Source organism: Prionailurus bengalensis, chromosome A1 (genome assembly GCF_016509475.1).
Source record: "Prionailurus bengalensis isolate Pbe53 chromosome A1, Fcat_Pben_1.1_paternal_pri, whole genome shotgun sequence".
In the NCBI taxonomy this organism is placed as follows: domain Eukaryota; kingdom Metazoa; phylum Chordata; class Mammalia; order Carnivora; family Felidae; genus Prionailurus; species Prionailurus bengalensis.
Window position 1 is genome coordinate 14,217,341 of NC_057343.1, and position 14,355 is coordinate 14,231,695.

At 35.7% G+C, this 14,355-nt stretch overlaps 1 protein-coding gene across 11 annotated transcripts in view; it reads left to right on the forward strand.

The window, feature by feature from the left end:
• The window catches only part of NBEA (neurobeachin), a 685,885-nt gene that overhangs the window by 336,937 nt on the left and 334,593 nt on the right, over positions 1-14,355 (forward strand). For all 11 annotated transcript variants that reach the window (XM_043576682.1, XM_043576704.1, XM_043576721.1 and 8 more), the window contains one exon: positions 10,859-10,923. In XM_043576682.1, the coding sequence (XP_043432617.1) occupies positions 10,859-10,923 (65 nt within the window). The remainder of the gene's footprint in view (positions 1-10,858; positions 10,924-14,355) is intronic.

The following is a 14,355-nucleotide window of genomic DNA, read 5'->3' on the forward strand; positions in this document are numbered from 1 at the left end:
GCCTGTCTGTCTATCTCTCTCTCTCTCTCTCAAAAATAAATAAACATTAAAAAAATTAAGATTATAATTCATAAGTAGTTCCTGTACATTAAAAGAAAAACAATTTTAGGATATTAGAAGGTTAAATGAAACTTCCCCTCACCTCATATTTTCACTACCCAGGAGTGATAACAGCTAATCATTGAATGAATATTCATTCAAACTAGATTTCTATACATAAATGCAAAGTTACTTCTCTTGTTATTAGTGTAAGCAGAAATTGGTCTTATAGCAGTGATGGCTTATAAATTGCTTTCCCAGTTGGTACTCTAGAGAGCAGCACTGTGTGATAAAAATGTAATGTGAATCACGTACAATTAAAATTTTTCTAATTGCCACATTTAAAAAGGTAAACAAGATAGGTGAGATTAATTTTAATAATATATTTTATTTCACCTAAATATCATTTCAACATGTGATCCATATAAAAATAATTAATGAGCTATTTTACATTCCTGTTTTTATACTGTCTTTCAAATCAGATAGGTGTGTGTGTGTGTGTGTATATGTGCGTGTGTCTGATATATATATGTGTGTATGTGTCTGTCTGTCATATGTGTATTTACTTGTAGACTCTTTTTTATATTGTTTTTAAATTATTTTGATGACCTTGTTACTACCCTGTGTTAATTATAATGAGAAAATTGTATTCACAAGTAACAGTTACTGAGGGAGCCAGGTTTACAAGTCTTTGTTCTTGTTCAGAAGTCCAAACACCACACAAGTTTATCAATTATTTAAAATTAATCAGGTATGGGACACCTGGATGAGTCAGTCGGTTAAGCATCTGACTCCTGACTTCAGCTCAGGTCATGATCTCACCCATATCAGGTTCTGCACTGACAGAGAGGAGTCTGCTTGGTACTCTCTCTCTCTCCCTCTTTCTCTGCCCCTCCCTGGCTCACATGAGCACTCTGTCTCTCTCTTTCTCAAAAATAAATAAATATTTTTTTAAAAATTAATCAGGTATATAATTTATACTTAGAACACATATTAGTTCATCCAGCTACATTTCAAGTACTTCTAATAGCCACATATGAGTATAGATGCTGTATTGGTCTCCACAGCTCTTCCTCCCATATATGAATATCTATGCTTCTTTTTGTAATGTTAATAGAGTCCAAAAATAGAACAAGTTGTCCCAGAATCCCAGAAATATTATAAGTCTTCAAGCAAATATCAGCGAAGTGTGTGTAAAACATTCTTAGAGTGGGTTAAAAATTATGATATCTAAGTCTCTACAACACTAACATTCTTGTACTGGCTTATACACCTATTGCTACGTGATTATTTATGAAAAATATAAACGAATGTAACTGTACATGATTGCACTTTATGCCAGTGAAGCACACCAGGGTCTTAGCATTCAAGATTTAACATTGAAAGTTCCTTCTATTCTTAAGTAGTAACATGGGTAACTGGCATAGTGTCATTTATTGTTTTGCCAGGGCATGAGTTGAGACCATGTGTGCTACTAATTTGGTATGTGGGAATGAATTCACCAAGCAGTAACACAGCATCAACAGCTCAATACAGTGTGGTTGTTTTCTATTTACTCTGGAAAATAAGGCAATTTTATAATGAACTTTTGTTGTGGAATATAGTATGAGCCTAGTGGTAGTCACAAAACATAACTAAATACAAGGTCTTGAAATGTACATCTTGAGAAATATCAAATGTCTATTGTATTATTAGGTTATTTATGAACATTTTTTGAGAAGCTACGTATGTATAGTAGCTTATTAATAGCCAACACTTTTGTGCTGCAGTTGAGTACAGTCTAGAGCTCTTATGCTAATGGTATAATTTTCTTCATATTTATATTTTACTGTGTACTCCTCCTAAGTTATGATGTTTTGAGAGTCAGTCTACTGACACACTGATTCTTAGCCCTAGAAAAATATGACATTCAAAGATGATCCTCAAAAAAGTGATCTCAACAGTATAGTATAACTTAAAAAATAGTAGTGCATCTAGCCATGTCTCAGACACATGGTAAGCTCTCAGGAAACGAATTTTTCTGAACAAATATTTACCTTTGTAAATCATGGAAATTATAGAAGGATAGTCACTGTTATTTCATTGATTATAGTCCAGTACAGGATTTTGTTTTATTGTCAAATATTATTTTTATTTTGTTTTATTTCTTTAATGTTCATTTAAAAAATTTTTTTAACGTTTATTTATTTTTGAGACAGAGAGAGACATAGCATGAATGGGGGAGGGTCAGAGAGAGGGAGACACAGAATCTGAAGCAGGCTCCAGGCTCTGCCTTGTCAGCACAGAGCCAATCGTGGGACTTGAACTTATGAACCGGGAGAACATGACCTGAGTCGAAGTCGGATGCTTAACCCACTGAGCCACCCAGGCGCCCCTATTGTCAAGTTTTAAAAGTTATTATTCTATCAAACTAAAGTTCTTCAAAACCACATTAGTATTAAATCTTAAAGTGCATATTTGAATGTGATAAACCCTAACTTTTTTAATGTTGCATATGTTTTAAATTTAAATTTAATTTTTTTTAAATTAAAAGCACAACTCTGAAAGTTTATTTAAAGAATCCTAGTCTAGCTTTTACCCTTCTCCTATCTAAATAGAAAATATGAAACATTTCCTCTATTTTCATATTTTTTTTAAGTTTATGTGTTTTGAGAGAGAGAGAGGGAGAGAGAGAGAGATGTGGAGAGGTGCAGAGAGAGAGAGAGAATCTCAAGCAGTCTCCACACTGTCAGTGCAGAGCCCAATGCAAGGTTTCAACTCATGAACCGTGAGATCATGACCTGAGCCCAAACCAAGAGTCGAACACGTAACTGACTGAGCCACCCAAATCGCCCTATTTTTTTATTTAATAAAGTTATCATTTCTTGATATCTTTCTGATTGTTTCTAGTAGCATATGTTTTCTCACCAAGGAAGAAATATCTTCAGCAACTTAACATAGCATATAAATGTGTTTGTTTATTGTATATATTTAGAGTTATAGAAAAAATACTGTTTAAAAAATATCTTATAAAACAACCTAGATTATTTTTCATTATAAATACAAACACAAGTATGTGTGTGTGTATGTGTGTGTATCTATCTATCTATCTATATATATATGCATAAGAATATTTGTAATAAAAAGCGGTGTTAAATTTATTTACATAATTTAATGATCTACTAGGATCCTGGGAAACGTATACTTATTTATGTTTATATTTATATTTATATTTATATTTATATTTATATTTATATTTATATTTATATTTATATGAAACACCAACTTTTAGTAACCAATTGGATCTATTTCCACATTGCCTAATGGTTTTTCTATGGCTGAATTTCATATCAATAATCTCTTTGAGATTGATTATTCATTTCTTATATCCGATTTTTCCTATATGCTTTAGTAGGATGTTCATAAAAATAAGCAATGAAAATGAAAACAAAAGATACATTGAATACTTGCATATTTATTTTCATTAGTTCATTTTTGTATCCATTGAAAACATTAGTTATATCTGGTTTTATTTATATACAGTATGTTTTTACTTCAATCCTTTTACTTACTAATTTCTCCAACTTACTGCACAGAATTTATAAGCACACTTGTTATAATGAACATTCACAAGGAAAATATTTGAGGCACATAACCTACTTCTTTTCCTGGCAATTAATGATAAGTAGACATTAAGGATATAAAAGCAAAAAAATCAATTCTGGAGTTCCTGAAGACAAGATTTCAACTTAACCCTCCTTTTTTTACCATGAAATATTTTCAAAGATTTTGAGATGGATTGAGTCTCTAAGGACATTAAGTTGGTTCACCTAATTGTATACAAAGCAAAAGGGAATGAGAAATGTGAATTGAGCTGACATAGAGGAGGAAAAACCGTTGGGGGGAGAAAATATGTCCTGGGTCTGAGATTTCTACTAGGTCATCTAACTACCATGAAGTGATTGTTGAAGAGAACATAGGGATTTCATTGTCATCCTTCTGGAACCTATTTGTCTTCAAAGTGTTTAGTTTCAAAGGATCCTTAACTTGATATCCAATTCTCTGAAAAAGTCCTTCATCTTGAGGAAATTTTATGCATCCATATAGAAGAGTTAAAAAATTATGACAAAAATGTCTACAGACTTGGCATCTCTCTGCAGGCATTCAAACCCAGTTTAGTATGTTTCCCATGAAGACAAAAATTTGATGCCGATGTTTAATTTACACCTTTTCTTATAGATGTTCATTTTTTTCCAACTTGAATGAATGCATGTGTGCGTGTTTTCTCAAATGGCAGAAAACTTTCTGGAATGATTCGTAGACACAATTTGAAAATACACTTTTTTCCTGTCATTGCCAAAAGATTGTCTTTGTTGAAATGACAATAGATTATTACCCCTTTGTATACATTCTCATGTGTCCGTTTCCCTTGTTTTAAGTAATTTCTCTAAGTCTACATGTCAGAGAGAATTGTTAGAAAGCTAGGACAGCGATTAAAGTGTCTTCCCTGTCCGGCTCTCACCCATTCATCAACTCTCATTGTAGTTTATGCCTCAGCCATCACAACAAACACAGAGTTCCTCTCTATGCTAGGTACTCTACTTGTGAGTCTCTCAATATTTACCTAATTATTCTTTTGAAACTCCTAGAATCAGTTACATGGTAATGCACATTTAAGAAACACTTTTTAAAATGCAGAACCAAATGTGCATCAGTGTAAGAATAGGACCATTGCCTAGCCTCTATCATTGCTCACATGTTTTTACACAGTCACTAGAAGTTAATGTTTGAGTCCTACAAAAATACCATGTGGGAGAATGAAATGCCATGTCAGAACTGGAAAGGACCTTAGTTACGGTGTTATTTTAGGGATGTGAATACTTCAGTAATTATGGTGTAAGTTATGATGTAATTATGATACAATAATATACTATTTATGAGAAGGAAATTTAAATAAGTGAACAGTCTGAAGGAAAAAATATATATTACCTCATGACTAAATTACTCCACGCTGGGAAGTTAGGTACTTTGAGGTTTGTATTGTGCAGTCTTTTTGGGAGAGAGAGATGACCTAAGACAGTGGTTGTCAACACTGACTTTACATCAAAATAATTTGGGAAGCTTTAAAATGATACCAATGCCTGGGCCCTGTCATTGGAGATTATTGTCTTATGATTGGTACTTTTTAACAACTCCCCCGTTGATTCTTCTGTACAGCCAGATTGAGAACCATACATTGAAGCGATACCCTTAATTTGGGAGGATTAAGTTCAGTTCGACAACAAAAGTACATTGAGTATGTACAGTATGCCAGGCATTTGTACTTAATATCCCAGGGCACCTGGGTGGTTCAGTCGGTTGAGCGTCTGACTTTGGCTCAGGTCGTGATCTCATAGTTCGTGAGTTCAAGCCCCACACTGGGCTCGCTCCTGTCCGTGTCGAGCCTGCATCAGATCCTCTGTCCCCTTCTCTCTGCCCCTTGCCCACTTACACTCTCTTTCTCTCAAAAATAAACATTAAAAAAAAGATCCTCCCTTTCATTAACAAATTTATGATGTAATAGGGAGATATATGTGTGAGTATATTACTACAAAATATAAATATATTTCAGAGGGAATATTTTCTGATTAATGAAAGTATTAAGCAGTGAGAAAATAATGATCTAGGCTTGATCCCATTTCCAAAGTTTTAAGATTGTCATTTCTTGTACACACTTTTGGGATTTATTACATTACCAACATAAACTGTTGTTACAAGTTATACTTTTCTTGGAGAATACTTTTCCCTTCACATTCCAGTTTTTTCTTTGCATTTACACATTTTTGTTTACTATTCAGTACTGAGTATGATATTTTACTGAGGTTGTAAAGAGTTTGGAATTTTCAAAGATGCCCAAATAATTATTTGTGCTATTTTTATAACTGTCATTCAGAAATTATTAAACGAGCTTTAAAAACCATATTCAAGCCTGATGATTTCTGAGATAAAATATACTTTATCTTCTGAGGAATATTTTGTTGTCCCTTTTTCTCTCATTTAGTTTTTTTCTTCTCATTTGAAAGAAAGAAACCTGTGTTTATGAGATGCCTTATGAGATGTAGAGAGGAACACAGGCAATGGACCTGAAGCTTGAGCAAGAAATTCATCTTTGGTTTTTAAGCCCCTGAGATTCGGGGGCTGTCACAATGTAATCTTGTCTCTCCTGTGGGAGAGATGCCCTCATTTTTGGCAGAGTAAACCATTACTAGGTTCTTTAAAGAGAGTGGATGAAAAGCAAATATTTATTTGTGCCTGTCTGAAAATGTGACTCATCTATCCTCAGTATGTTATTGATACTTTGGGTAGATATCGTGCCCTGAATGTTCTCCATAACTGTGCAAGCGTTTCCTTTTCTTCTCTTTTCTGGATTTGCTACTAAGAAGTTTAGTTTGATTCTTATTCTTGATTCTTTGTATTTTTTTTCCTGTTAGCCTTTTTCTTAACCCTCGTGTTAAGGAAAATGTTATGATGATGTGCCTTGCTAGGGGTTTTATGTCATGTACTTCATTCCTGGGAGCAATTTTATTTTTTTTTATTTTTATTTATTTTTTTTCAATATATGAAATTTATTGTCAAATTGGTTTCCATACAACACCCAGTGCTCATCCCAAAAGGTGCCCTCCTCAATACCCATCACCCACCCTCCCCTCCCTCCCACCCCCCATCAACCCTCAGTTTGTTCTCAGTTTTTAAGATTCTCTTATGCTTTGGATCTCCCTGGGAGCAATTTTAAATTTATCTGATTTAAACTAAATCCTCTCTTCCATGGTCCCCATCCACTCTTTCTAGAGTTCCTACTCAGTGGGCCTTTCAGTTGGAGAGCCTCCAGTTTCCTTATTTCTTTACTTTTGTTGGTGCTGTTACGGTTTTTGCATCCATTTATCCTTTTGTTGGCACCTTATCTTTTTTTTCTGTTTTCTGGGGGGGGGGAGATGTTTGCAACTTTGTCTTTTAAGCCTTCTTTTTTTGATGCTTGCAATGTCTTCACATCCCTTAACCGTGTAATTACAGACTCATTTTTCTGTTTCTTCCCTGCCTTTCATTTTCCAAGGTGGTTGTTGTTGTTGTTGTTGTTGTTCTTGTTGTGTTGTTGTTGTTGTTATTGTTCCTGGTATCTCGTTTGTACTCTTGTCTTGGTCTGGGTCTTTCTTGTCGAGTTGCCAACTCGAGATCATGGCTTCAACAGTGATAGTAGAAGTGTCGGCAGCGGCTCTTCCGCGAGCTCTAGCACCAGCTCCGGCACCTGTGGAGTTCGGGAGAGCAACTGAACAAGCTGTAAGGCCTCACACAGCTCTGGGACCCCTTCCAGCCCCAGAGCTGAAGGCAGTGCCCGCTCTAGAACTAGAAGCAGCTCCAGACCCGCTCCAGGACAGAGCTCGAGCCGGCCCCGGGGATAAAGGTAGTGCCATTGTGAACTGCAGCACTGGCTCCAGCAGCAGTTCCAGAGCCGGGGCCAGTTTCAGGACAGGTCCAAGCGGCGGCTCTGGAGCCACAGCCAGCGTCTGCACCAGCTGCAGCGGTAGAGCTAGGGCTGGCTGCCGAGCTACAGCCAGCTGCAACAGGAGCTCTTGCTCCCACTCCGCACTTCTCGCCAGTTCCGGCTCTAGCTCCAGAGTCACGAGCAACTCCAGCTCCGGAGTCCTCTGCATCACCAGTTTTCACACCAGGTCTGGCAACAGTGCGAGACTTAGAGTCAGCCCAGAACTAGAGCCAGTCCAACAACCAGCTCTCTCACTGCAGTCTGAGCATCAGCTCTAGAGCTGGATCTAGCTCCGCACCGAGTGCCAACTCTGGTACCATACCACCACTGGCATCACAGATAGAGTCAGCTCTAGAGGGAGAGCCCGCGTAGGCTCCAGCTCCCGTGCCAGCCCCCGCTACAGCCAGCTCCAGCTCTAGCTTTCCATCCCCTCCCTTGGGATGGCATCTTTTTGTCTTTTCTACTTTTCAATTTATATTGCATATACTTTGGGGCGTGCTGTATTTTGCGTTTTACAAGTCATGTGCAATAAAACTTAAATTCTTGATCATCAAAAGGAGAATGATGTTAGTGATTAAAGGGTCTTGTTTGTATTTTTTTGTTTCGTTGAGCCAATGCAACCAGTGAATTATTTTCTTTTAAATAGTGCTATAATAACTTTGCTACTATTCCTAAATTTTGTTAGATCTTTTCTTATCTCTGTTAGCTGCTTCTTTTTCTGTTTTTTATTTGAAGTTTTTATTTATATTCTAGCTACTTAACATATGGTAAAATTGGTTTCAGAAGTAGAATTTAGTGATTCATCACTTACATACAACAGTCAGTGCTCATCACAAGTGCCCTCCTTAATACCCAACACCTATGTAACTCACCCCCACACCCACCTCCCTCCATCAACCCTCAGTTTGTTCTTTCTAGTTAAGAGTCTCTTAAGGTTTGTTGGGGCGCCTGCATGGCTCAGTCGGTTGGGCATCCAACTCTTGATTTTGGCTCAGGTCATGATCTCATAGATGTGGGATTCAGCCCTGCATCAGGCTACGTGCTGAGCCTGCTTGGGATTCTCTCTTTCCCCCTCTCTCTGCCCCTCCCTCCCTCACTCACACTTGCTCTCTCTCTCAAAATAAATAAATAAACATTTTTTTTAAAGAGTCTCATGGTTTGCTTCTCTCTCCCCTTTTTCATTTTAGAAATGTGAATGATTCCCAAAACTCGGCCTAGGTCTTTTGATCCTCTTTCTGTTGATTCTTCTTTAGAGACGTGCCTCTGGTTTGCCTTAATCAATATTTTCATGTAAATAATCTCAAATTCCACATTCTATTTGATATACCATCATGATTCTCAATCCAACAAATATAAACTTAAGCAATCCTATGGTTTTCCTCAAATGTGTTCCATTCTTAAATATTTTCATGAGAATGCCACCATTCTTCCTGCCATTCATGTTAAACACTTAAACCTTATATTCTTCCACGTTGTTACTTTAGCCATTAAATCCAGTTTCTCATCCAGCCCTGGCATCTCTTCTTTGTAATGTCTCTTGTTTTCCATTCACCTGTTCGAAGTACCAGTGTAGGCCTCTATTGCTTCTCTTCCGGAAAGGCACATAAAACAGTCTTCTACCACTTTCTCTTCCTCAAAAATGTCAAATTACTCTTCTAAAACATATTTCTTGCATGAAGTCTTGCAGTGATATATTTTCAGTGTCTTCTTCATCCTTTAAATTCTAATATCCTTAACCTGGCTAAGACTTATTTGTGCTGCTCCTCTATCAAAGATTGCAGATTAGTGTCTCATGGGCTGAGGCGTCTCACAGATATTTTTTGTTTGATCTTTGATCTGAACAGAGTTTTAAAACATTTTACTCTGTGATCTTTTAGACACAGTATAATTTGGGATGCATATGTAATATCTGAATATGTACTTTGAAATATCTTCTTGAAAAATCCCATGCATATTAAAGTTTATGCTGATAAAAGAGCCTTGGTGTACAAACAGTGTCATAAAGAAAATCATGTTTAAGAAGTTGTCTGTAAGAATTTATTCTTCGGAGTGTCATGGTTCTCGCTATATAAGAATCAGTTTTCCCTTTAAGCTAATGCCACAATAAATGTCAAGTATTCCTGAAAAATTTCCACATTTTGTGGGATATCGGCTTGCAATAAATATAGTATATGTAATGGGAATATATAAAATACATAAAAGGATGATGGTAGAAGACATCTTATTAAAGCATAGCAAAAAGAGTTCCCTGTAATTGTTCACAATAGAAATGATTGGAAAGTTTTAATAAGCTCTGTAAAGTGCAATAGTGGTCTTATCATTTAGATGAATTTTTGCTAAAGGTTATGTATGATAGCTAAAATACAGTGGCTTTGCTAAAACCATGTAGCCAACCATAGAGCCATTTAGGTCTTTATAAGATCATTATAGTCCCCAGGCTTCCATATCCCAAGTTGTTGATTCTCTCTCCTGGGGAAATGTAGGTTCATGATATGTTCTTCTTTAATTCTTCACAGATTGACTTACAGCAGAAAATACTTATACAGCAAGTGTCTATGTTGGGGGACCGCATTTTTTCCCCAGCATGGGTGCAAAGCTCTAAAAAGGCAGTGTGATCAAGAGTAGAGTGAAGGGCCGACATAAAGACTGCTTTATGTGAAGCTGAATTTGTGGGGAGACAGGTGACTACCTCGGTGTGTAGCACTTTAGTAGTAGGAAAATCATGCAGAAAAATCTGGCTAGAAAATCTGGCTAGATGAGTGATGTGAATGGTCAGTAGTTTTTTTTTTTTTATATAAAATGTATTAACGAAGTGTTTATTTACAGTACTGTTGAAAAGGATATTACTTTTAATCCAAAAAAGTTGTAATTTTCCAGCTATATAAAAAGCAAAAAAAAAAAAATCAGTCAACTAAACCAGGATCCATTGAAAAAAAATTGGTTAAAGCATATTCTAAATATGTCATAGGAAGAGTATAAAGTAAGCAATATACTTTCCTAATCCAGAAACACTGTATAACAATCAGAAATTTATAATGATTACACTGTGGAACTACCAAATTCACAAATATGTTCTCATCTAGGTCAGCAAGGAGAGATTACATTTGGATATAGTATTAATGTTTTCTCCTTTTTTTTTGTTTTTTTTACAAATTCAAAAGAATTCATTTGTAAACTTTTCCCCTCTGTACTTTTCAGTCACTTGGAATGCACGTGTAAATAGAACATTTAATCTCCTGATCAATTTAAATATGTTGTATATAGTTCTGATTTTGTTTACGTGCTCATTTTTCTTATACTTGGTTTGGTTTCTCTTTTTAGGAATGGCAAAATTCTATTCAGAAGAATGCAGGACTTGCATTTATTGAACTCATCAATGAAGGAAGGTAATTAATTTTACAGTTTTTAGATAATTCGTCTGTGTACATTTTATTCCACTAGGCGACTGCTCTCCTACCATCTGTTCCAAAAATGGGTAAGAAAATATATTTTAGTTAAATAATTTATCATACAGGTAATTAATCTTCAAAGGAACTAAGTTTAAGATACTATCTTCAAAGGAACGAAGTTTAAGATACTAATCATTTATTTTGGGGTAGGGGAAAGCATGTATGAAATAAAGGAACAGACTTTCTAAGGCTTTTGTGAGATGGAGCCTCATCTTAACTGGGTAGAAAAGTTGTGTAACACAGATCGAGTGAGCCGCTCGGCAAGCCCATCTGCCACTCCATCTGTTTTCAAAGCCATGCTCGGCATTCACTCCCGCAGCCCATCTCCGTTCATGTGACGGGAGTTTTATCTGAACATATCATGTTGTCCGATATCCAACTGAAAATGGGAAGGATATTAATTATGGGAAGAAGAACAGTCAGGTCAGGAATTTATATGTACCATTGTTAAAATGAAGCCGTAAGTAAATTCATGTTTGAGCCCATCATTGTACTCATCACTTTATGATAAACAGTTGTTCACTGTGATTTTTCCAATACTTTATTGGCAGTGGATGCATGAAGATAGATGTAACTGTCACCAGTTTGACATGTATAGCTTCTGTCAGCCAAAGACCTGCATCCTTTACAATTCTTTTCTATGATATAATATATTCATTGGAAAATAGTGACTGAATATTTGGCATAATCTATTTATTTCTTATTTGAAACTGGATTTAATTAAATTGATGATAAGGGGATAACACTTACTGTATATAAAACTTCTCTTCATCAAAGGAGGTGTCATCAAAGGCTATTTGACAAGATATTCCTTGAGAAGTAATTTATATATGCTGTAGAAACCCATTAAAAAAATTAACTAGGGACACCTGGGTGGCTTAGTCGGTTGAGCATCTGACTCTTGATTTCGGCTCAGGTCATGATCCCAGGGTCGTAGAATCAAGCCCTATGTCAGGATGCACACTCAGCATGGAGCCTGCTTTAGATTCTCTCTCTTTCTCCCTTCTTTCTCCCTCTCCCCTTCACCCCAGCTCATGCTCTGTCTCTCGTTCAAAAAAAAAAAGAGATTAACTTCAATGCGCTTTTTTAGTATTTTTTAGTATTTTTTAGTATTACTTTTTTAGTATTAGTTTTTTCTCATCAGTTTATTATAATTAGAGACATAACCTCTATTTATAGTAATTTATCTTATTTTATATTTCTCATTTACATTTTCCATGACTAAATTATTTTTAGTCATAGTAATACAACTCTAGAAGTTAAAATAAATTTTACATTTATTGCAAAGCAAAAGATACAGGAAAATACGAGTTTTCTTTTATAACATAAATACTAATTTTACATAATAATAACATACTTAGTTCTTATAAAACTTGGTTGTGATGAGAATTGATAATAATTATTATCCATCCTAAGGCAATGAAAAACATATAAAAACAAAAATTTGCCCAGACTATTCATTTTCATTTTAGTTATAGAAATCTCTCAAATCACACACATGCTAATTTTGCCAATTTGTTTCAACTGTGAAGTAAAAAACAAAAATTATCTTGTCATCAGTAACTCTGAAGGCTTAATATAATTGGATCTTCCTCACTTAAGATTATAGTTATTGTCTTAGGAAAGGAAAGAGTGGAAAATTTGCTCATATCAGAGGTTTTAGCTTCTGATACTGTTTTATTGCTCAGGGGTAGAGTTTGGAATTCGTTTTGTTTTGTTTTAGGAAAAGAGTTAGATTTATAGAAAGCAGTTATAATTTTTTTAAATTTTAGTCCCTGAAAACCTTCCAAATGCCCATCATAATGTTCTTTGTGTCATTCTAGAATTTGTTTTCATTTTTCATACTAATTATTCCTCCAATAAAGAGGATTTTGAAACAAAAATTGAATAACATGAATATGAATATGAAAGAACAGATCATGTGTATATTGATACAGCAAAACTCTATTCAGTGCCTATACTACATACAAATACTATTATGGAGATGGGAATAGAGAAGTAAATGATACAAACATGGTTCTGAATTTTGGGGGAGAGACAAATATTAGAGGAATACACACAGTATTACAAGGGTGCTGTGATAGAGGTGATATAGGTATGAATACAAGTAAAAGACAAGGCATCTAATCTAGACTGAAGGGGTGTATTTCCCAGGTGGTAGGACTATCAGGGTTTTCAAACAATGTATCAAAGAAGAGCAAATACAATAGAACAAAGATAGCCTTTTCAACGAATGGTGCTGGACATCCACATGCAAAAAATAATAATAAATCTAGACACAGACTTTATACCCTTCATAAAAATCACTCAAAGTAGATCAGAGATCTGAATGTAAAATGCAGAAGTATAAAACCCGTAGAAGATAACATAGGAGAAAATCTAGATGACCTTGCATTTGGTGATGACTTCTTAAATACAATACCAAAGACATGATCCATGAAAGAAAGAGTTGACAATCTGGACTTCATTAAAATTGAAAACTTCTGGGGGTGCCTGGGTGGCTCAGTCGGTTAAGTGTCCGACTTTGGCTCAGGTCATGATCTCATGGTTCATGAGTTCAAACACTACATCAGGCTGTCTGCCATCAACACAGAGCCCACTTTGAATCCTTTGTCCCCCTCTCTGTGCCCCTCCCCCACTTTCTTGTATCCTCACTCACTCTCTCTCAAAAATAAATAAACATTTAAAAACAATTAAAAACTTCTGTTAAAGTCAATGTCAAGAGAATGAAAAGACAAGCCATGGACTGGGAGAAAATATTTACAAAAGATACTTCTGATAAAGGATTGTTATCTAAAATAGCAAAGAGGGGCGCCTGGGTGGTGCAGTCGGTTAAGCGTCCGACTTCAGCCAGGTCACGATCTCGCGGTCCGTGAGTTCGAGCCCCGCGTCGGGCTCTGGGCTGATGGCTCAGAGCCTGGAGCCTGTTTCCAATTCTGTGTCTCCCTCTCTCTCTGCCCCTCCCCCGTTCATGCTCTGTCTCTCTCTGTCCCAAAAATAAATAAACGTTGAAAAAAAAAATTAAAAAAAAATAAATAAAATAGCAAAGAATTCTTAAAACTCTACAATAAGAAAATAAACAATCTGGTTTAAAAAATGAGCCAAAGACATTAACAGACACCTCACCAAAGAATATCTACATATGGCAAATAAGCTTAGAAAAAGATGCCTGTCATCGTCAGGGAAATGCAAATCAAAACAACAGTGAATAGTACTACATACCTTTTAGAATGGCCAAAATCTGAAACACTGACACCACCAAATGCTGACAAGGATGTGGAGCAGCAGGAACTCTCATTCATTGGTGGTGAGAATACACAACGGTATAGCCACATTGCAAAACATGTGGGTAGTGTTTTTTGTTTGTTT